General features: G+C 33.7%; 3 protein-coding genes across 3 annotated transcripts; 2 read left to right on the top strand and 1 right to left on the bottom strand.

Annotated features, from left to right (window-relative positions):
- The first annotated feature begins 809 nt into the window (after window positions 1–809).
- LOC120781233 (DNA ligase 1) lies at window positions 810–14,558 on the top strand. The gene is made up of 8 exons (XM_040113371.1): window positions 810–943; window positions 5,718–5,997; window positions 11,216–11,980; window positions 12,059–12,239; window positions 13,126–13,268; window positions 13,333–13,570; window positions 13,642–14,038; window positions 14,097–14,558. The coding sequence occupies exons 2-8, from the start codon at window positions 5,784–5,786 to the stop codon at window positions 14,289–14,291; spliced, it is 2,133 nt and encodes a 710-aa protein (XP_039969305.1). The 5' UTR covers window positions 810–943; window positions 5,718–5,783; the 3' UTR covers window positions 14,292–14,558.
- Window positions 14,559–19,510: 4,952 nt separating this feature from the next.
- LOC120781239 (prenylated Rab acceptor protein 1) lies at window positions 19,511–21,736 on the top strand. Its single transcript, XM_040113379.1, has 4 exons — window positions 19,511–19,938; window positions 20,002–20,208; window positions 20,270–20,463; window positions 20,519–21,736. The coding sequence occupies exons 1-4, from the start codon at window positions 19,850–19,852 to the stop codon at window positions 20,614–20,616; spliced, it is 588 nt and encodes a 195-aa protein (XP_039969313.1). The 5' UTR covers window positions 19,511–19,849; the 3' UTR covers window positions 20,617–21,736.
- LOC120781236 (dolichyl-diphosphooligosaccharide--protein glycosyltransferase subunit 2) lies at window positions 21,617–24,157 on the bottom strand. Its single transcript, XM_040113374.1, has 5 exons — window positions 24,053–24,157; window positions 23,609–23,850; window positions 22,518–23,552; window positions 22,220–22,466; window positions 21,617–22,162 (listed from the first exon to the last, which is right to left on the bottom strand). Exons 1-5 carry the CDS (start codon window positions 24,063–24,065, stop codon window positions 21,768–21,770), a joined length of 1,932 nt encoding a protein of 643 aa, XP_039969308.1. The 5' UTR covers window positions 24,066–24,157; the 3' UTR covers window positions 21,617–21,767.
- Between the last annotated feature and the right edge of the window lie 59 nt (window positions 24,158–24,216).

Raw genomic sequence — 24,216 nt, 5'->3', positions numbered from 1 at the left:
TGGATTCTTGCAACTTTACTATCATAATTTATATATTCAATTTCCTCCCAATCGTTTCTTAACCAGAAAAAGCGGTGGAGTAGCTAGTACATATTAGGTTCGTTCCTAGACTGCTAATATTACTAGTTTGTAAAATTTCTGCTGGAAAAGCGTCTCTTAATCCAAAAAACTGGCAGAGGAGAGCACAGGTTGAAATCGTAAGAAGCAGGGAGAGCTCTTGATTTCTGCTGGTGAAATTTCTATTAGCAGAAAAAAGCTGCTGCCATATGATGAAACGTGTTGATATGATGTGTGTTGATATGATGTGATAATAAAAACAACATTTTGATTTTTCTTGTTAATTTCGATAGTTTCTGTTAGTTTTATGTTTCTTTACCGTTGCGTTATTTCGCTCTTTGTGAGAGTAACTTGCTTTCTTGTTCATCCTGATAGCTAGCAGCTACTCGCAGTTGTGAAACAAATCTTTTATAACCCTCCCAAAATCTCGACATCTATTTTAGGATAATCCACCAAAACATCTGTTAAACAAATCAATTAATTTGGTATTCGGGATTAGTAAGTATGCTTTTGATTACACCTTATATGTATGTATGTGTAAATTTGTTTACAATGATTGGTATGAAAAAGAATCAAAATAAAAAGGAACAGCTGATAGTCGATATACAAAAGCGCCGTAATAATGAATCGAAAGCACTAACGAGTGATTGAGCTTTCACGAGGGCTCTGTACGGCGCGATTTACAAGTGAATACATACATATCTATGTATAATTATACTTGTATAAGGTATAAAATGCGGTATCTACGAAGACGAATACCATTTTAGAATGTGAACAGTAAGGATATTGACTAATTGTGACTGCTGACGTATACTCCCATTTCTCATAAAGGTGAAAAAAATAAATAAAAAAAGTGATACAATTTGCAGGATATTGTTCATATTGGGTGAGTAAATTATTGAGTAATATTTTTTGCCTTATTAAAAGTGGAACATTTGCGAAATCCTTTTCATCATGATAACACACTGATTAATATTTTTGCGAAGTATTTTATATCACATAAATCGAAATATTAAGAAATCAATCAAATGTTATAATTTGTATATCCGTTTAACGAGTGTAGGTTTGAGAGAGGTCTTTAATATTATATTTACATATTATAATCATAGAAAACGTTTAAAAACGTTAAAAAGGTAATACATACAATATACGTATGTGTGTTTGTAATACACTTTGGATACAAATTGCCTATGTCTAATAAAAAAGTGTATATACATACATACATATGTTCGCTCATATAAATATATGAAAAGTTTGTTTGTAACGTTTTCCGGGTTAATAGTAAAAAGAGTTTGTCTAAAATATAAAGATCTTAAATTTTCTAATTATATTCACATATGTAAGAATGTATGTAAGTACATGTGTATACATATTTATAAAACGTACAAGAAAAAAGTGCAATATGTGTGGAGTGTACAAACACCTCCTCAATACCATTTTTGTTTATATTAACAAGTAAAGCTTAACCTGTTCGGGCGTAAGCATTTCATACTTTCACAACTTGTAGGACATGCCATCTTACGTCCAAAAATTGTTCCGACCCCAACTGTTCAAGCCCCCAGATATCGTTTATGTTTATTCCAGTATATACTTATGACTGACTTTTCATCGAAACTAATGGTCAATCTGTGAGATATGTGTATTATGGAATTTCAGACGTAATCTCGTGTAATATACTACATACAAGGACTTTATTAAACTAGGACGTTTTATATCGAATATGTAGGTCAGTTATCTTTATAAAGTTACGTAGAAGATATTGTCGAGCATACTATACTCGGCTATAATCGCGTAAGCGGTGTCTACGCCAATATAGAAGATACATTCTTGAAATATGGATTTCGCCTTTCCCCTCACTTTAAACATTTCGTGTTGGTCAAAATGTTTGATATTTAATCAACTCAAAAGGACATATTTTCTTAAATAAAATGTGGCTTAACGCTGAATATGTATGATTTTGATCTAGGCCGTGGTCTAAATTTCATATCACTTATGTTATGATTTTTAATTCTCTGGTTGACCTTAACCTAAGGTTGATTATAATACAAATATTTTGAACAAATGTTATTTAATTCATTCACAGTTTCGTCAGTTAATAAATGTTAAAAACAGAAAATGTTCTTCTTCAAAAGTTGGCACCAAAAGTTAAGTTATGATTTAAATGAATATACATATGTATGTAGGTAGATATTTTTACTATTGTTAAAATCTGAGGAATATCTTCCGTTTAATGCCAATAAACGTACATACATAAGTATGCCTACGTATATAGTACAACAATGTAAACTATGCACAAACCATACTTGCACGAACATATGTATGTATGTATGTATGTATGTACATTTCCCATAAAGAATTCAAAGGAATTTAATTAGTGAGATTCCGAAGTAACGTCAAACGTGATGGCTGGTGGTAACTTAGCGCGTGTACCATATAATAAGATATTGAATAGAGGAATGCGGCAATCAACAGTAATATACCTAAATATCTACTATATAAGTACATATGTATCTAAATGTTGGTTTTTCAAAATTCGCACCAATTTTTATTAATATAATATTAGTACTTTTTATTGAAAATATTAAAAACTCCCTTAGTGAAATAAATTATTTTGCCAGCGCGATTTCCTAGCATTAAAGGCGTCACGGAAGGCATTCTCCGGAATAGCCTTGAGAGCCGAGGTGCAAGCTGCTTGGATCCGCTCTGTCGTCTCAAAATGCTTGACTTTCATCGACCTTTTTCAGGCAAAACTTTTCGCACACGAGTCACATTGTCGGTGTTTGTCGAAGACACAGTTCTCCCAGCGCAGTCTCCTTTAGAGACCTCTTCCCGGCCCTCCAAATAGGCCTGGGTAAGCTTGCTTGATGATATCAAACGTCTCTGCCGCAGATTTACCGAGTTTCACACAGAATTTAATTGCGTACCTCTGCTCTAACAAACGCTGCATTTTCGGATTGCACCACAGAAACACGTCGCGCGAAAATGTTTGCCCTGACTCTCCAGGTGCTCGGAGACAACTGACCACCCGCTCCTTCGTTAGCTAGGAACGCCCTCTAGCGAATCCAGTCGGTGCGCGCACGCTCCGAAGTACAGACGCGGCATAGATAAATTGATCAGAATCTCTTTTCTTGCTCTCTCGCTTGTCAGCTGGCAGAGAACCCTGATCTGTTTCCTGAGCAGGCAACAAAACATAATCAGGGTCCCGTCACTCAGCAGTTAATGAAAAAGGCGGGATACCAGAAGAACAGCGCTAAAACGAACTGCCAAAATTATTGCGTTGTTAAAATTTTGTAAAATTAGATGTCAGTAGTGCGTAAAATTATTGATATATATGAGTGATATAGGCCTATTGGGGAACCGAGCACTCAAAAAAATATCGGTAACGCGCTATTTGCATACCTCAGTGGTAATGTGGAAACTGCAAAATGCACAAAAGTTGTTTATAAAATGCCCAATCTAATATTTTTCAGCAGTGGCATCATTGGCAAATGTTATAAAAAATGCGAGTTTTGACAGCTCTCCCTCGAACCAAAGAGACTCGTATCAAGTTATCTATGGTCGCGGCGGAAGAAAACCAGTCCTATTACTTTCCGGACAATCGCTGTATCTTATGCCTTCCATATTTTCTGAAGAGATATGACCATTAGTTGAGGTCTATATAAAAACACTATTATATACTATTTATTCATATCACATTCAAAAAAACATGCGTACATGCCTATGTATACACATAAAAACAAGAAAAAACGTTACCTTTGGTTGCACCGAAACTATTGCATTACTTTATAGCATATATGTATTTATATTGCTTTTGTGATATGCTATAGTAGTCTGATCTGAACAATTTATAGATTGTAACGGTGTCTTGAATAATAAACTTTGCCGAATTTCGTGAAGTTGTCTTGTCTAATATCAAAGTTTTCCAAACAAGAATTTGATTTAGTAGGTCACAGCCTACCAGCTTCCAGGGGAGAAAAGTTCAAGGGTATATAGACGGACATGGTTAAATCGATTCAGCTCGTTACGCCGGTAATTTATATATGTACTTTATAGGGTCTCCAACGCTTTTTTCAGAGTGTTACAAACTTCGTGACAAACTTAATGTACCGTATTCAGTGTATTATTTCTTCCTACCGGCTCTTCCCCAGAGAGTGTGAAAATAGGTGAAATCGGATGATAATCATACAAAGTTTATGTGGAAAACTGCTATACATAAGTGTGATAACTTTAGGTAAGAGGCAATAAATTTCTAAGATGGTACTTGAGGCTTCATAGGAATCGGTATAAAAATTAGAGAATGGGCGTGACTCTGCCTACCTTTAGGTAAAATTTTATATGTCAGTAACTTCTCGACCGATATTCCTAAATTTGCTGCATATTGGTTAAAACATTCTTATGTTAAATTGAGAAAATGGGGAAGCCGGACTATGGAGACATGATCTCGGGTACATTTGAGTAATGTTAAAAGTTAATGAAATTAGGAGGAAGACCCTATCTTACCTTTATCTTAACCCCAATATATCTGATATAGTGATATCTTTGCACTTCAGTTTAAATGAAACATTCAGATTGAACAAGCTACAGCGTTCCATATCTAACTTCCTATTTATGTATGTAACGTTATAAATAATTTGTTACCGAAGCTTTTATAATCTTAATTCTTGAATAAAATTGTTTTTTAATTTGCATCAAAAACATTTCTACTTGTGCCAAACAGAATTTCCAAATTCATATATAAAACATATACATACGTACTAGGGTGTTTTTTAACTATTAATATTTTTCAATCTCGTCTCGAAATTCCCTTGGAAATATCCTAAAAAAATTCCCTAAAAATTTTGGCCCTTAATGTTAACATTAAGAACTGGACCAAAGCATGTAAAAATTTTCCATAGAAAATAGGCTACAATCGTGACTTTTGTCTTTAAATTCCTACAGATCAGAGGTATTTTATGGCATCGCTTTGACTTTAGACGCATATTTCTAAAAATTGCTCACTCCACAAAAGTGCCCAGTGCAACAAAGTCGTAACTCACATCGGGAAGGTAGTACAGGGCACTAAACCTGATTTTTCCACGAAATTCGATTTTTTTTTATATATCTCGTAAATGACAAGAGCTATAGAAAAAATGTTCATGACAAACTTGTAGCAAAAATCGCTATCATTAACACTTCTCCAGATATTCGGCTTTTTAAGTAAGGCTTTATAGAATTTTCGTAGATGGAATGTAATAAAAAAGCTATGAAAATTCCATACAGCCTTACTTAAATGGCTGAATATCTCAAGAAGTATTAATGAACGCGTTTTTGACTTCGAACCTTTTTTGTAGCAAATCAAATTTTCTACAAATTTGTCATGAACATTTTTTCTGTAGCTCTTGTAACTTACGAGACAAATACAAAAAAAATGCGATTTTCATGGAAAAATCAGGTTTAGAGCCCCGTACTATCTCGCTATGTTAAGCATTCAGACTTCTTTGTTTTGTTGTACCGTGACCGATGCTTGCTTATAAAGTCAAATTGTATGTATAACCTTATGACTATTACTTTTGATTTATGTTATTGAAATGCTATGTATGAACTGCGTAATAACTACGTTACAAAATTAAGCACAAATAAAAGTAATAACATAAACTTTATACACATTTATCTAATTGCAGGTATTCAAAGAGTCTTTCATAGCTTTCAGAAAGAAGTATCGAATTAAGCAAATAATTGCATACAGAATGAATGTTGCTAATTATTTTATTATTTTAATACAACTATTTTGTGTGGCAAGTGCTTCATTGGTTCAGCGGTCACCTTATTCCCTACAGGGAGCAGTGGACGAGTTACATCATCGGGATGTCGGAAAATATCCATTAAATGCACCACCTTTACAACAATACTACTTTAATGGTGCTTTCAACACTGGTGCCGAGCAAGATTATTGGATCGATGGTAAATAAACGCTTTTACAAAATAAATAGTAAAATAAAAAAATAATATAATATACACCCAACTCTTTTTTTACACGTTCCTCTGAAATCCGTGTAAAAAAACCATGTAAAAAAAGAGGCATTTCCTATAGGAAAATGGGGGATACGTTCTATGTCATCTGAAAACCGTGTAAGATGAAATAAAGAACTATCTATACTCTTCGGAAACCCGTGTAAAAATTTTGAAAATTATAAAATTTCAGATATGCATACAAATTGTATGTTCGTATGGCATTTTATTGAGCATTGAAACTTAAAATACATAATTCATACTGGTGAAAAATTGGTAGATTGAGCAAAAAACAAAAGAAATGTCCTGTTAATCCAGAATTAAGAACGGAAAAATTAGAATAGAAATAAGGAAAATTATTTACATAGGTACATAATTATTCGTCGCTACTTGATAACAAGCGCAATTGTTTGCGACGAACTGGACTAAACTCGGTATCATCGCTTGAGATGTCCATTTCAGCAATGTAAATATCGTGCGAACTTATCGAATAAGGGGACTTCCCAATTACTACTATGTGTGTTCATTCCAGCAATGGTGCTAAGTGTGGTAAAAACAAACATAGTTACAAGACAGTGATTTTAAAACCGTACGAGATTAAAAATTTGTTATAATGTTTTTTTTCAGCCGTGTAACTTCAAATCCGTGTAAAAAAAGAGTTGGGTGTTTATAAATACTATATGTACTTATTCTAATAAAGATAGTAAACCCTACTATATCTCCATTTATTTAGTGCAATGCTTTAGGATATATCGAACATACATACATATGTATATAATATTTTTAGAATAAGAAATTTTATGTCCACAATTTATCTACAAACCTCTCATGTATCTCTTTTTGAATACCTTCATAATTATCAATTATAATTGATTGATGTTCATCCCGTTTCTGAGTACCTATGAATATATGTATGTATGTATATTCCATCGCGGCTTATGAATTTGGGCTACTTTAGCCCTTTTAATACGCGTTTATTAGCTTCACTTGTATGTATGTTTGTTTGTAGCTTTTTTAAGTGGTACTGAAACCTAGAATGTTTGAGCGACACTGTAGGAAGCCGATAGTAAGTTTAAGCAGCTCACCAAAAAGATGCGCTTAAAAGTATGCAACATCTATATAAAACTTGTTTTGGTGACATTTGAATAGCATACTGAGTTGGGCGTCGACCGTTCATAAGATGTAAGGTTGTACAGTAGATCATGCAGTAATTTATCTGGGCTCTCGACTGTTTGCTGCTGGACATGCTTATGTAGCACTTAGTCGTTGTAGATCTTTGGACGGTATTCAAATTGAAGAACTAGACTGTTCAAAGTTGACAGGTAAAACCCCATGTAATAGTGAAGCTTTAGAAAAAATGATTCGATTAAGAAGTAGTAATTCGTAAAGTCGTCAATAGAACTTGGTCGCAAATAATATAACAATTAGTCAATGAAAGGTTACGAGTAGATATTGAATGCTGCCTAATTATCGATTTACTTAACCAATACTACATGTCATAGTTGATATTTTTACAAATTTGGGGTTTCTCAAAAAATTAAAAATAAATATAGTTTAAAAAAACTAAAAAAGACGCTTTTAAAACATATCAAACTAAAAAGTGAAAAATAATTCTTTGTATAAACTAACAATAATAATGAAGGAAAAATTCCTGCATTATTGTGAGAAAAGCGTGGGGTTCTTTGTGACATATTTTTCACATATCGAGCATTGCACGCTATTTTATTTATAATAGTATAATAACAATTTTTTTAAAAATAATTAATAATAGTGCAAAAATTTATGATTTTAAGATTTTACGATGCTTTATGATAAGTTGAGAGGACCCTACATACATATTTCCTTATTTGAAGATTCTATTCCTCCTCTAAATAACATCAAAATTCTCAATAGAATAAGATTCTTGCAAATTATTGGCTTTGAACTATCACTTATAATGTAATTCAGCAAATTAGCAGTACGTCCACACCATACCTATCCTTCCAGATTGAAAATTGCTTCTTCTTGTTAAGAATATCGGAGTGGCGAAAAAATTCATGACATATGTATGTTCCATAGCAGCCACCCTATAAACTCTCAACCACGTAGAGGGCATGATCTATTTTTCTAGTTTTGCTCTATTTCGAAACAATTATTAGAGGAGGAAATAGTAGATGAGCTCAGCTTTCAAGGTGTTGTGTCATTGGATTTTAAGATCTATTGTTGATTGAAATTGAAATCTATAATTTCATTTGGCAAAATTTTTTTTTATTAAAATACAAACGCCTTAATGGTTTGAATGTTATGTAAATTTGAAAAATAACCGCTATATTACTTAAGAAAGTAAATATTATTGCTGGGAGTAGCTGGGATATGTGTTTCTTGAATACAAATTTTAGATTTTGCTCTTTGATGAGCAGAGAATGAAAAATGTTAAAACAAACGCTTATAATATGACCAAAAACGCAAAAATATGCGAACAAAAAAAATCATAATCTTCAAATATGTATTTTAACTGCGTTTTAATTCTTTTTTTTATTATATCTAAACATAAGTCACATGAACATTTTATTTTACGATGTATACTCAAATTTATTGTTCTTCTTGTAGGTTATTTCGACTACAATAAATCATAAAATATTTGCCAAATACAAAAGACTTTATTAGACATCATCAGATGACAAGGGATATATGATAATAGAGTTACTTCCATTGGAGAAACTCTTTCGCGTATGAATCTGTGGCTTTTATACCTTGTTGCAAAATATCATTTATTTCCTTAAGGGTTTGTATCCCTTATTTCTTCCAAAAATGTCATTAAGGTTTTTAAAATAACTTTATTTTCGAAACGAGAAATCGACTTCGAGAAGGCGGACAGATTTTTTATTTCTATTACCTCGGGTTTCGAGTCTTACAATAACATTTGTAAGCAAACAAACAAACAGTTAAAAGTAGAAAACTGTATCCGCACAAACTCTTCTAGTCTATGTTATCCATACGAAAGAGAAGTGAAATGCATCATATTAAAGGGTTATATATTGTTAGAATTAAAAAAAAATATATATATATTTAAGAATACAAATTTAAAAAAGCGCTTAAGAGTGCTTGGAAGTGGATTCCAAACTTTAAGCGCGTTTTTCTCAAAATGGTGATTTCAAAGTCGGTGACCAACATTACTCGAAAACGGCTGAACTGATTAGTCTCAAATTTTAACACGAACTGCTCAAATACAAGAAGATTAATTTATTTCACCGATAAATATTTTTTTTTATAAAAAATTTAAGATCGAAATTTTGGTCAAACATCGAATTTTTTTTTTGAATAACCACTATGTTGTTAAAAAAATTTATCTTGCTTATTCCTTCGATTCATGACTAAATTTAACATTTCTTTCACGAAATCTGTTTGGTTTTTTAGTTTCAGAGGATCCTGTTCAGAGATATAAAGGTCGCTATAAAATATTGTTTTTGAGATGAGTTCCCGAAGATCAGCTTAAGATCTTTTTAAATAAGTAACATTTTTAACGAAACTCATCTAAACGATTTATTTTCCCAACTATCCCCATCGGTTTTGTGGTCAGGGGATTTCAATGCGTGAACCCACTTTGAGGTTCCCGAAAATCAAATAACACAATATTATCCGATTTAAGAATAGCGCTCCTACACTTTTTTCAACCCATTCGTCCCTAAGGAGAATCGACCTTTCTCTATCCTCTCCCTAGTTCTCCTCCAGAATTAGTTGGGAAGCTTCCTCTATTCACAGAGATAGTGATCAATCTCCCTTCAAACAAACTTCCACTTTGAAATATATAAGTATCTCCTAAAATTTAGAATTTCCCGCGCAAACTGGGGCATGTTTCAAAGAGAAATTATAATAAGTATGGAAGGGTGTTACCGAACATTTACTTATGCAACTTGCAAGAATCAAACCTCGGAAAATACCTTCAGGTGGTAGCAAAACTTTATATTAAATAAATGAGGAAAGACCAAGTTCGGGTGTAACCGACCATTTCATACTCTTGTAACTTGCCAGGACCAAGGTATATATAAGATAGTATTGACCCGAGATTATATATTTTTTGCCAATACTTCATGCAATTAAAAGGTCAACGGCTAATTGAATGGTGCAAAGATTTCGTTAAGGTTCCTCACATACAATCACTTATTATATTTCAGACTTTCTCCAACAACAATAGGATAAATTGAATTAAGCTATTGTAGTTGGCCTTAAAGTATATATACAGGGTTTGTGCGGATTTGAGGCCCTATGTTCCACCTAGGAACTACGGGAAAAATATATATTGTGCGGAAAGTAAGGACTTTTATCCGCCGCAACTGTACTTCGGAGCGTGCGCGCACCGACTGGATTCGGTAGAAGGCGTTCCCAGCTAACGAACGAGCCGCAGGATAGTTGTCTCCGAGCACCTGGAGAGTCAGGACAAATATTTTCGCGCGAAGTAGTGTGTTTCGGTGGCACCAGGCCGTTTTGGAAGGCTGGTAAGAGGTCACTGATGAATGAGCAAATCCAAAGTGTAAACGATGCTCATTGTCTATGGTTATTCCAGAGATTGCCTTTCGTGACGCCTTCAATACTTGGAAATCGCGTTGGCAGCGCTGCATCGACACAAAAGGAGCCTATTTCGAAAGTTTTTAAAGAATTGTAAGGGTTGGTTCAATAATTTCTTTAAATCGACTCAGTCCTATTACTTTCCGGACAAACCCTCTTCTATTACATTCATTTAAAATATTCTAAACTTTTGGTCAATTGAAAAACATCTTTATGTTTTACTTTGCGGAAAGCTTTGTCGATAAGGAATACGCTTAAATCAAGTAACAAAATGATATGTTTCAGACTACGAACCTATCTCTAAGTTTGGTAATAATTTAAAACTATGCGAAACAAGTAAGGGAAAAGGTAAATTTGGTCGCAGTCGAACAATAGATATTTTCAGAAATTATAAAATCTTTTTATTGGCATGTTTGCAAATTTATCTAAAAAAAGTGACTAAAGTATTCCTGAATAATTTAAACTGTGCAGTAGAATTATGGACATGAGTCAGAGTTTCAAATATTTCTATTTAGTATTAAATCCTATTATTATTATTGAATAGTGAATTTATCATATCATCCTATACATACAACCTTGTGTATATATTGAAAGAAGATTTAAAGACTGTATTAAACAATTTCAGACTTTCAACCCACTTCGGTATTTCGAGAACGTGAGATCCAAAAGACTCCTGCAAGCATTACAGTTCCTGAACGTTCTGAATTAACAAAAGAGTTCTTAAGTGAAATCGAAGATGCCCAGGAACTTGAACGCGAAGATCGCTTTAGAGAAACATTGCGTAATCTATGGGAGAAATATCAACAGCAGGAGAATGATATTGAAGACAATAGCCTCGAAGAAAAAAAACGCATGCGAATGCCTCCCTACTATATGCTAATGCAAAAGAAACGCTCATATCCTGTACTTCCATGGTTACCATATTCAGAACGTAAGAAACGCTTTCCAGTCGCGAAACGTTCAACTAAAACGTCTTACAGTGAAAATATGAATCTGGGAAAAACTGATGAAAAAGTGGCTAAAGAGTTGAGCGAATTGTTTGGGTCTTCTTCGTCTGCAGCAAGCGAAGAGAAAAAGAAACGTTCCACTGATGAACAAACACAAACTTCTATCCATGATTCTCCTAAAGGGCCAACTATTGGAAATGGTACGCTATTGGAAGTTCCGTCTAAACAAGAAAATGTAACGGTATTGTTAGACGAACACAGCATTCATCATCACAGCTTTGAAAATGATCACGATAGTCCCCATGTTGGCCATACACAAAAAGAACATAAGCACCGAAAACGCAGCGATCGTCATGGCTCTCATGAGAGTCATGAAGAGGATGAGGGAAGCACTGAATCTGAAGAGCGAGAAGAAGAAGAAGGTGAAGAGGAAGACGAAGAAGGTGAGATCTTTCTAAATTTAAAGTGATACCCTAATAATAAAGAAACTTTTAAAATGCTCTAAATTCGCCTTATCAAAGAATTCGAAGAAGAAGACCTAGAAAACCGAAAGAAAAAGCGAGAATTAACTATCGCAAAGAAATTTCTTCGAAATGACCCTTTTCCATCAGCACGCATTAGTAATCTGAGACGTAAAAAGTCCATAGACTGGTCAACATATTTTGGGATAGATCGCAAAAAGAAATCTACTAATGGTCTAAAGTAAGAAAAAATAATGTTTAGTTTTTCCATTTTCTTAAATCCATGAAACAAAACATTACAAATCACCAAACAGCTTTGGTAAAGAATGGAAATAGTATGTTCTTATATGTAGAATATTATATTAGTAATATAATGGGTTGTCAAAAAAGTTTTGCAGTATTTTTATTGATTCTTTTTATTGAAATTTAAATGAATTTTTGATGACTCATGCCCCGCTCTTGACCGATGCTACGGCTGCTACTATGCCGGTCTCTTTCGACCAATTCAGCGATTTTATCGCTATTTTCGACGACATACCTTCCGGGGCGTGGCGCATCCTCGACCACCTCTACAACAGAACGAAAACGTTGAAACCATCGTTGTGCGGTGGAAATGGAAACTGTATCGAGTCCATAAACTGCACAAATTTTATTGGCGGCTTGAGATGCATTTTTGCCTTTATCGTAGTTGTACTGTAAAATATGCCGTATTTTTTCTTTATTTTGCTCCATGTTTGCGACGCTATAACTCACGAACGACTTAAAAGAAACGACAATCAATCAAACACACGTTAGCGCGTGAAATGAGCTTTCCACAAAGGTATAGCATGACCCGATGAGACGAATAAAACTAGAACTACGCGCTTTCGGCGCCAACTAGCGAAAATACCACAAGACTTTTTTGACAACCTATTATTATATAATGGTATTTAAATGAAATCCGTTTATGATTTCTGCATTTCGTATTCCACAATAAAAATGCATGAAAAAAAGAAACCTAAAAGCACAGGTCAATTGAAAACCTTTATATTTGTAAACTTGTAACATTATCCTATTTTCCTTCCGTTTCCATTTTCCAAAATTTAAAATCACAATTTTCTTGAGTTAAGTGTTTCTTTGTATTCTAGTGAGGAGGAAGATGATAAAAAGGAAGAGGAAAAGAAAAAACGAGAATTAAATATTAAAGAAATAAGAAATATGGATAGAAAATTACAATCGATTGAAGACTTCATCATCGATGAAACCATAAAATATACAGGTGCACATGAAGGTTAGCTGGGTGGAAGACAACATCAGTATTTTATATGAATCAATATAATTTTTTGTTGTTGTAGGTATAGCAAATCCTGATGAAATAAGGCGATTGAAGGATCATGTGCTTTCACGTTTAGCTACAGCGTACAGTTTGGAAAAAATGCGTCGTGCTTTGGAAAAATTGAGGAAATATGTTGAAACTGATGATCATTTACAGCGCAATGTAATCGAACCGGACGATAGTGGTGAAAATGGATTAGAAAAACGATTGTCAGTTAAGAAGGAACAGCCGGCTGAACAAGATATGGAAATGAATAGGTAAATTCATATAAAAAAACTTGCCTACATTAATTGAGCGAATGTATGGATGTACATTTTTATTTTAACAGTATATCCTCGGAAAATGACATAACAAAGGAGATTAACACGAAAACGATGACAGACAACAGCCGTGCTTATTCTACCAATGAAAAGGCCGGCTTAAAAAATCGTGATCTTTCGGAAAATTTAAGAAAACTGAAGAAGAAATTTAATGGTTATGTACGTTATCCGGAGTTACCCAATAATTTTAGTGATAACGACGATAGCGACAAGGATGTCGGTGCTGGACTTTATGAGACATTAAACGATGCATATTTGGGCAATAAAAACTACGTAATTGGATCAAATAAGTGTCCTTTAATTGAAGCAATGGCAGAACGTTGTAGTGGTATTGAATTTCTAAGTGGGGATACCAATCAAAACCTCTTGCCCATTTGTGGAGTACACCAGATCTGTTATTTATGTGTAAGTGTTAGGAAACAGTAAATATGTAAATTAGGCATTCTTAACCGTTATTTTATAGGGAACTTCGCAAATGGCTTGTGATTATCACTATTTGGCCGAGGTCGATTCTATTTGTGGCAACAACAATGATTGTCAAGTGGCGGCTCGTTCTATATTGATGATATTGCGTGGCACTCTAAGCCAACAACTTGGACCAAAAGAATGTATGAAGAATTCATGTTTACGCAGTGCCATGCGAGAGATTGGTTTGTAGATCATCAAGGGCAAACCTTCTCAAAAATATAAGTAAAATACATATAATGTATTCATCTCTATCCGAAATACATGTACAACTAGTGGGAACTATAAAAATATAAATATATTTTGAAGTATGATATAGTTGGATAAACCAAATGTAATACCTGTTATGAATTTTGTCGTTGGATCTACTGAATTTAAGGTTTGATTGCGTACATACATACTATAAGTACATATTAACATTTGTACATGTGTAGAAACACATAAACATGTAGCATACAAACATGCATACATTAAACAAATTTAATTGACTATAAATATAAACAGATATATAGATATATTGTGGAATGTAGACACATTAACAATTATTTTTAGGTACGTGTACTTGTTTTTTAATTAAAATAAAATTAATTATGTTTAAATCAAATATGCATATGTATATATGAGGTTGGGATAACAATATAATTTAAAGTAAAATTATAAATGTTAAATGTGTAATTGAACTTATAAATATACATATACTTATAAAATTATAAATATAGCTAGTTATGTATTTTATCTGTTTAATATACATATTGTATGTGCACGCGTCGCCTGTCTCAATTCAATAATTTAACTGTGGAGAGTTACATGAAAACAAAAATCTGTTATCTTGCAAATAAGGGCCTATACCAGTGTGACACTTTCTGCTGTTTCGATAGCTTGTATTTCCGAAAATATTGAAATCGGGTCGTATCTTGAAAAGTTTTTGGATGGCATATAAAAGTGAAACTTTAAACGCGTTTTATCAAAACGACATTTTTCAAAATTGCATTGTTGCATTTTGTTAATTGTAGATATTTTTGAAAACTTGTAGGTCATTGTAGACATCAAAACAAATTCGACGCGAGGGTTGAAGGCCATCCCGGAAAGTGCCTATATGCCTATGATGTTACTTTGAGGCGATAAAATAAATTTGGATGATGATTGAAAAAATTAGGTTTTATTTATAAATTCCCGATACTTTCTTTCTTTAAGTTTAATAAACCTTTTGAATTTTTTTCGGTCAGAATCATGCCAGCAGTTGGGGTACTTTTTTTGGCACCTCCATCTGCACATAACTCCGTTATTTTCCAACATTTTTGTAAACAATTCTTAAAATATACCTTATTACGTCCAATGAAGTTCGAAACGTTCAATCGAGTTCATACTTTCTTTTAAAAAAATTCACGAAATCGCCTAATTTTTACTGCGTTACACTGGTATAGCCCCTTAAGTGGAGTTACCATAAATATTGCGATACATCTTCAAAACTTTCAAACAGAAAATAAATGATGGAGGAATATAGTGTTAGGAGAAGTTAAGAACCGATTTTATCCACTTTAGGTACAGAAAAAAAGAAATATCTCTCAAACGATCGGGCCATTGATCAATATCAGCATGCACAGTTTCTATTGGTATTGACGACGCAGCTTGAACCAAAGATTTGTTGAGAATTTCCAAATTTCTGTGAGGTATCGGCAGGCCATGTTCTGGAATTCTGACCACATACTGTAGCAAATATGTGGTGGCTAAGAAATACATTTTTTTTTTATGATATTGGCTGAACATTGTTGAGTTATAGTGGTGTTTTGGGTGTGTATTTGAAAAGTTGTTCAAAATTCCGAATCTCGGCAAATAGCAGCTGGAACTGGTTGTAGTCATTCAACTATTGTTCGTCTTTTACAACAAAAAAGAGAATAGTGACGTTTTATAGCGTAAAAAGGGATCAGGTCGTCCTCGAAAGTCAACTGAAAGAACAGATTACTTTCTATAAGGGCGGAGATATAAAATCTTCACCAATTGGATTAAAGTGTCGAACCATACGGGGATGGCTTAGAGATATGGAAAACGCCAACACAAAATGAAGACTGTACGACTTTCTTGGGCTAAAAAGTGCCAAAAATGGGATTAGAATGAGTGGCACTAGATTATGTGGTCTGACAAAAACAAATTTTATTTGCTTATCTCACAAAATTTGCTTTACTCCGTTCAAAGGTAAGCGTAAACGTTCAAGGATAATTGTGTATTAAAAAATATAAGTTTCCCCAAAGGTAAGTGATTTGGGGCTGCTTATCGAACCATGTTTGGGAGCTCTGCACCTTGTTGATGGTATACTAAATGCACCAATATATCCGACAGCGGCGACAATTTTTTAGAACCCGTAATTGAAGAGCATTATCCTTATACCGCCTAATCTTCCACGATGACACAGGGTCATGCCGTCGTTTATTTAGATTGGAAACAAAAACATCTATACAATATTGGTGTATATGGTCCCGTTATAAGGGAATCAATTGAGGTCCTAATGAATTCCATGCCTTGAAGGATCACGGCAGTTTTTGAGGCTAAAGAAGGAAATACTCGTTATTAAAAGGGCCTACTTATTATTATGCTTATTTCTACCGTTAGTGGAAGGTAAAGGTCTTAAGCGACACTTCACATTTAGGGGTTTCACATAGTCTCATAAAGTTATAAGTTATAACGATCCGAAAACATAGAATTGAGAATTGTAAATGTGTAAACTAATTTTTTGTATGTAATCCAACAACAATTTTTTAAACCAGTGTAAAAATTTATAATTTTATGGTTTTACGATGCTTTATGACGGGTTGTGAGTACGCCAATTACTTTCTTTTAATTAACCATGAATATCATGGAAAGTAAATTTTTGGTACACCACGTGGCGAAACAAATAAAAATGGCTGTAATATTCTATCTTTATAAACAAATTGCTCTTGTAATCTTATTTCAATTATATTTGGTTATGCGTTTTTATTGACCCTAAGTGTTTTTTTCATGATTTGTATTTCTTTCCTTATCAATTAAGTGTTAAAGCAGAGTATTATCGTTGAAGATGGTGCTTTTCTTATTTTGTCATTCTTAAGCCATGACTTTACCAATGAGAAATGGAATTAAATTGCTGAATCCGGTTTTTCGAAATGTAAATAACATTAAGTTATATGTGTATGCTTAGATCTTTAAAATAAATATTTTTATTAAATATTTTCGGTTTCAATTCTCAGTCGGCGATTTGAATAAACGGGTTCAACAGATGAGGTTGATGATCAAGTGGAATCTAAAAATTAAACATGAAGAATGTATTCAATGGGTAAAGCAAAATAACGTCGATTTCACAAAATTTATTGTATTGACTGAACTTCAGGAAGAAGCCATCTAATGTAATCTTCATATTTCAACGAAGCGAACGACGATAAATAATTTTTTTTAAATAACTACAAAAACTTATATTACTGATATACAAATATTTTGATTTCGTGAATTTGCTTTTTAAGCACATCACTTCATTTTAGATAACATGCATATGCGCATAAAATTGTTCCATTTTACTAATTATTTCGGAATACTGCTGCAATTCTTATTTCACATCAGTTTTATAGATATTTTTAAAATGTTATTGCGGATGATGTGAACTCTTAGTTTATATGAGGAAGAGGAGGAAAAATATAGGGACAGGGGAAATTCACATTTTTGTCTCTATAGGTATGATATTCCTAGAATTTCAATCAATCCAATATTGTTATTCGAGTTTGGAATTTGAAAGACTAATGTTATACATCTTGTCATACATAGTATCTTCTTTACTAGCGTAGACACCGGTTTCTCATTTGTCATTTTTACTATCCATTTTTTTATATGTTTTTTTATTGACATTTTAATAATATAAAAAAAAATTGCAAAAAAAAAAACCAAAATTCGTCGAGTAACGGGCCGGTGGAGTGGGGGCTTCAAAAAAACGGTACGTAAAACACAAAAAAAACAAGAAGATTCTTCATTAGGAAGGATGTCGTTATCGGGTTGACCATTTTCAAAAAAATAAAAAATAAATAACAAAATGGCGTCGACTTCACCCGATTTTTTCGATCTTTTCGAATTTTTTAAAAATACAATACTTCAAATCAAAATTTTTGGAAATCCAAGGCAGACACGATAGAGCATTGTTTAAAGAAGATATATACCAAATTTCAAAGAAATCGGTTCAGTAGAACTTGAGATATCATGTCAACCACCTCAAAAAAGGTAGTTTCGAGAAAAACGCGTTTAAAGTTTAGGAGACACGGACGCCATGACACAAAATCGGCTGTATCTCCGAAAATAAGTCGAATTTTGAAAAATCCTTGCAAGGTTCCAAAATATGCAAAAAAAAATCGGGTTTTTTTCAAAATCCTAGACTAGAATACCTCCTTAATCATTCACTTAATTGGCAATTATGTTGTCAACAGATAAATGTAATTATTTGAAAATTACCAAAATATTTTCACATAACATTTTCTATTTACCTCACTAAATTTTATCCTCTACAATACACAAGTTGTTTTTCTTCTTCTTTACTTCTTTAGACACCGCTTACGCGGTTATAGTCAGTCGTTTCTCCTATTTGCTATGTGGTGCCAATTGGAGATTCCAAGCGAGGCCTGGTCTTTTCAACGGTGCGGAGGTCTTCCTCTGCTTCCCTTGGCGGGTACTGGGTCGAAAACTTTCAGGGCTGAAATATTTTCGTCTATTCGGACGACATGACTGAGCCAGCGTAGCCGCTGTTTTTTAATTCGTTGAACTATGTATGTCAATGTCTTCGTATATCTCATACAGCTTCGCCTTGACCAACGCGCAATGGATCAGAAATATTCCGCAGAACCTTTCTCTCAAAAACTCGTAGCATAGACTAATCAGATGTTGTCATCGTTCATGTCTCTGCACCATATAACTGGACGGCAATAATGAGTGACTTATAGAGATTGGTCTTTGTTCGTCGAGAGAGGCCTTTACTTCTCAATTGCCTACTCAGTCCAAAGTAGCACCTGTTGGCAAGAGTTATTCTGCGTTGGATTTCGAGGCTGCCATTGTTGGTGGTGTTTACACTGGTTCCCAAATATACGAAACTATCAACAACTTCAAAGTTATGGCGTGGGAGCCTAGTCGTGAGTGCAACAACTATTTGTTTGATGACAGGAGATATTTCGTCTTGCCCTCGTTCACCACCAGACCCATTTGCTTCGCTTCCTTATCCATATGTAAATAATTTACTATAATGTAAAATTAGGTAGGTGAGCGGTTCTCACATTTCCAGTGACAGGAGAGTTGGGGATCTCTTTACCTCTGGTTAAAAATTTTACCGTTCGGTGCACAGCCACATTAACATTTTTTTTTAACATTTTATTTGTATTGGCAACTCTGTATGTGTTAAATACAGTCCTACATGTTTACAAATTTTATGGAAAACAAGAAAATTAATCCGAGACATACATTATTAAAATTAAAAATCTTGTAAAGCAATCATATTTCGTCTTTTAATGCACAATAAACTGTAAACTTACTTATTTCTTATTACTCATTATCTAACGATTATGAAGAATAAGAATGATGTATAACAAAAGAAAAACAAAACAAAACATTGCGTCAGCAATACAATATTGCGTTATAGTGTTTTTTTTTTTGTATAACCAACCATTGACATCAAACTTGCCGAGAACGTAAAATTTATAAATTTATGCAGTTCTTCTTCAAATTAAAACGATTTTTTTATCAACATACAAAATGTCTAAAATAGAGGAAGTAAAAGTTGAAATTAGTGGCGAAATGAATGTTCCCAATGAGCAACAAAAACTGCAATTGGATTTTAGCAGGTACATGTCATTTATAAATACATTTATATTAAGTATGTTAGCTATGATTTTTATATTCCATAGTTTCACTAACTTTCAAAAAATTCCAAGCCCAATGGATCTCATACAGATGACAAGGAAATATATACGTCCATGGTCTGAATTTATTAATACTTCAAATTTCAAAACAGCAGCGAGTATGCCACGTTTAACGAATCGATTTGTGCGCAATATAAGTTACTTCCAAAGCAATTACATATTTATATTTGTATTACTGATGATATACTGTCTGTAAGTTTGTTGTAAAAAAAATATGCTTTTAATTTTTTTTTAATTGTCAATTAATCTGAAGAATCACATCGCCGTTATTACTACTAATTTTGGGTGCTGTGGTATATGGATGCCATAAAATTAAGAAAGCTCAAATACCTATCACTATTTTTGGACAGCAGCTGGGAACTAATCATCAAATAATGGTTATTAATTTTGCCTCTGTGCCAATTTTGTACTTGGCAGGTGCGGGTGCCGCATTGTTTTGGACATTAGGTAATTTTCTTCTCTGGTACAGCAGGAAAGTATCAATGTTATTATTTTTTAATAGGCGCATCTTGTTTCGTAATCTCACTGCACGCTGTATTCTACAATATTGATGCTATTGTAACTGAAGAAAATGAAGGATTTCTTTCAGAGGTTGTGTAAAAAATATCACGTGGCACATAAGGTTCTTTTACAGAAATCAACCATAGAGCGTTAAAAATTAATAAATGCTAATTTTTATACAGTAGAACTCCAATTATCCGAATTAATGGGGACCGGGACCCATTCGGATAATCAAATATTCGGATAATCGGATTTTTTTTTTTTAAATTGCCATTGGAGAGAATAAAAGCTACGTTTTGATCTTGCACTATTTTTTTTATTGAATTAAATGAATGAAACATGAAATTTTCACATGTTTCAAATATAAATAAAATGTACTTATGTACAAGTTTAGAAATAAAAATCATTGTTTTTTAAACATCTACGTCAATGTTAGCTGTTTTGCAGTCTTCAACCGTTTTCGGGCAGCCAGGTCACGCATTCGCTTGACGGTGAGCAGTTGCAAGTGGTCACACTCGGGCTGACGCTCCATCCACTTCAAAGCAGTCTCGAGGCCGGCAAATGCTTCACTAGCTGATGGTCCAGCTTCTACTTCAACATCAGCAGAAAGTTCTTCTTCCACTTCCACTTCAACATCTTCTCTCACACTTACAACAATTTAATCGTCATTGAGAATTTGAAAACTAGGGTCAGACGTGTCACAAGCCATCCACTCTCCTACATCTTCAGCACTTACTTCTGTACAACCAGGCATTTTTACAATCATTTTTCTTATTTCCTCTAGTGACAACGCATCTTCCTCATCATCATCCTCTCCATATTCTTGTTTCTCATTTTCTTCTTTTCAACGGCAAGTTCAGACAAGTCAAGTCAAGACTTGACGCGCAAACACTGGCTTCGCGGGGGGAAGAATAATAGCGCGCTTAGACTTTTTTTGGACAATTTTTTGTGATTCGGATAATCGGCGATTCGGATAGTCGGAGTTCGGATAATTGGAGTTCTACTGTACATAAAAACAATTTTTGAACTAATTATTAAAATTTCATTATAAAATATGTATATTAAATTTCATCCAAATAATGTTTACATCATCTACAAAAACATTTTTGTGATTCTTTCTTTATTTAGTTTTCCTCAAATAAAAATTACATATGTATATGCGAAAAACATGACAGTAAAACGGAACGTATACAATACGCCTTCCGTTGTGCAAATATTATATATCTTTAGTTTGAAATTAAGTGTAGATTTTAGGTGGAAGCATTACTCGATGAAGATGATGTTGGCTTTCCTAATCTTTGTGCGTATATACGTCGTAAAAGACGGTTGCCGCAAATAAAAGTGAATACTGCGATGGGGATAAGCAAACGTAGAGTTTGGAACATATTCAAATTTACCCAAAAAACTGCAAATAGTGCAAGTATGCCACCAAACCCGGAATGAAATCCTAACGTGCTGAGCTCGAAAGTAAAATTAGACAAGTTCATGCCCAATTTTCCCCAAAAAATTAGTAATAATACCAGCGGAGTTAAGCACAGACCGGTAAAAACATCAGAAACAAAACGCGGAGGTCGTTTTTCAGGAGGACGAAACATATGCTCTATCTCTGGAAGCGTATTACGGATTGGCAGCTTCATTGATGTTTCTGAAAATAAAACTAGAAATATATAAACAAGAATTTATATATAATTTTATATATTACCTGTTTCTTGGGGAAATTTCAATTCAACGTTCGCCACATGCCAATTGAACGAGTTCGAAATTGATGAATCCCCTATGATTAAATGGAGTTCATAATTTCCAGATTTGTATTTAAAATCAGCTCCGTGCGATCCTACATCCATATCAAATTTGTAAGCTTTATTACTGTCTTGTTCGGCAACGAAAATTATTTCTTCTTCCGTTTCCACATTAAACATAAGAACGAAGGCTTGATGAACTGTTATTACCTATAATAAAATTAAAATATTAAATCCATCCAAATTGTGTATGAATACTACCTTCGTTGTGCTTTCATCAGTGAGAACTGTTTTAAGTAGTATTTTTTGAGTATTATCGGCCTTTAAAGTTTCAGGTAGAGTTTGAGGATACGTAACACTTTGTTTCTTAACAGACGAACTTGTGTCGGCTTCAGCCACACCAATTTCCAAAGAGTGTACTTTTACACGGCCAAGAACTTTGAAAAACATTGTTTGTGTGAACGTATTGTCCACATTGATAACTACGGAATATATACCGCGAGTTGGTTTATAGTTAGATAGTTGGGCTGCAAATATACTTTTGTCTGAAGATTTTGGTGTTAATTGAACTTTTTCAGCAAGAACACTGTTGTCTTTTTTTAAAAGTATTTTTCCGTATATGTTTTGTGGTGGAGGTATTATAGGATTTCCCAACAAATCCAGAACGGCCACATTCAGTACTGGATCATCAGAATCTAACTGTCCATTTCCAATCAGTTGAATACAGACTGGGGTACTTTTCCCAGCACTATTTAATGTCTTCAATGCTTCAATTAGGACATGAGCACCTTTAGCTGATTGTACGGAACGGCGATTAAGGAAATAGGTAGCAAATTTGACTGCTTGCTCTGAATCAAGGGGTATTGGTTTTTTGAAAATATTTGTCACTCGGAATATTCCAGTCACAACCAAAGCAGTTATGCTAAGACCTCCCTCAAATTGTAACATCTTTCCATCAACTTCATCACCTTGAACAATTGCGTCTTCAACACGATCTGCCACAAATGCTGCACCACCACCCAATTCGCTGGCAATATGAAATGCATACCCAAGACTAACTATAGAATCATCTTTCTTTAACAAATCTTGAAGTATTTTTAAAATGGATGCGGTATTTTGTTCTTCAATTTGTACCCCCAAAAGCTTATGGCTGAGGACTCTATAAAAAATCTCTTGGGAAGAACTAGGGTTTGCCTTAAACGATGAATAAATTTTCCCTAAAAATGCTTCAGGCAATTTTTCTTTGCAAAGTAAATTCTTTCTTGCTCCAATTAGATAAAAGTCTTTTTCATAAGCCTGCAATAAAATATATATAAATGGATTAATGATAGTAGACATAGTTCATTTCTTACATTTAATTTAGAATCTTCGTAAAGTTTCTGCAGTTTGGAACATAAATCCGCTGATTCTTTGATATCCAAGTCCTTAAGATTTAAGGAAGAGTAGTAAATGGCCTGCAAGTCATTCGATTTTAAGCCTTCAGAAAATACTCGTTGCAAACGGTTAATGTCTTTTTGTCCTAGATAATCTTGTACAGTACGCGCTCCCATTGTTGTCGCACTTAAAGACAACGCTAACGCAGCGTATACCAGTACTAAAAAGATATAATTATTTACTTTTTGAAAATTTTAGTTTAATGTATGTATGTATATAAGCAGATATGCCGCCGGTAAACGAGTTCTCAGCAAGTGGTAGAGGAAGTCATTCGTGAAAGTTCTCAACCGGCTTTTATAAAAAACACTCCTTTAATTATATTAAGGGTATCTTTAGCAGTAATTTTATTTAAAATATCTTACCCAATATGTACATTATGAAACACTTTCTAAACGAACCAAATTATTTAGAATTTATTAAATGCACTTTGAAGAAAATTAATTATCTGCTTTTGGACACTGAAGAAATTTGACAGACACGTCAACGTGAATTTTTGTTTTGGAATTATGTAAGTGCGAGAACAACA

Source organism: Bactrocera tryoni, unplaced genomic scaffold, assembly GCF_016617805.1.
Source record: "Bactrocera tryoni isolate S06 unplaced genomic scaffold, CSIRO_BtryS06_freeze2 scaffold_517, whole genome shotgun sequence".
Classification (NCBI taxonomy): domain Eukaryota; kingdom Metazoa; phylum Arthropoda; class Insecta; order Diptera; family Tephritidae; genus Bactrocera; species Bactrocera tryoni.
The sequence above is the reverse complement of the archived record's forward strand: the minus strand, read 5'-3'. Positions and strand labels throughout refer to the sequence as shown.

Coding starts and splice junctions, on each gene's coding strand:
- LOC120781233 (XM_040113371.1), top strand. CDS start 5,784: ATGAATGTTGCTAATTATTTTATTATTTTAATACAACTATTTTGTGTG. Junction 13,571..13,641: donor CAAGATATGGAAATGAATAG/GTAAATTCATAT, acceptor TTATTTTAACAG/TATATCCTCGGAAAATGACA. Junction 14,039..14,096: donor ACCAGATCTGTTATTTATGT/GTAAGTGTTAGG, acceptor GTTATTTTATAG/GGAACTTCGCAAATGGCTTG.
- LOC120781239 (XM_040113379.1), top strand. CDS start 19,850: ATGTCTAAAATAGAGGAAGTAAAAGTTGAAATTAGTGGCGAAATGAAT. Junction 20,209..20,269: donor TTACTGATGATATACTGTCT/GTAAGTTTGTTG, acceptor ATTAATCTGAAG/AATCACATCGCCGTTATTAC. Junction 20,464..20,518: donor CGCATTGTTTTGGACATTAG/GTAATTTTCTTC, acceptor ATTTTTTAATAG/GCGCATCTTGTTTCGTAATC.
- LOC120781236 (XM_040113374.1), bottom strand. Junction 22,467..22,517: donor CTGATGAAAGCACAACGAAG/GTAGTATTCATA, acceptor ATTTTATTATAG/GTAATAACAGTTCATCAAGC. Junction 22,163..22,219: donor GAAATTTCCCCAAGAAACAG/GTAATATATAAA, acceptor TTTTATTTTCAG/AAACATCAATGAAGCTGCCA.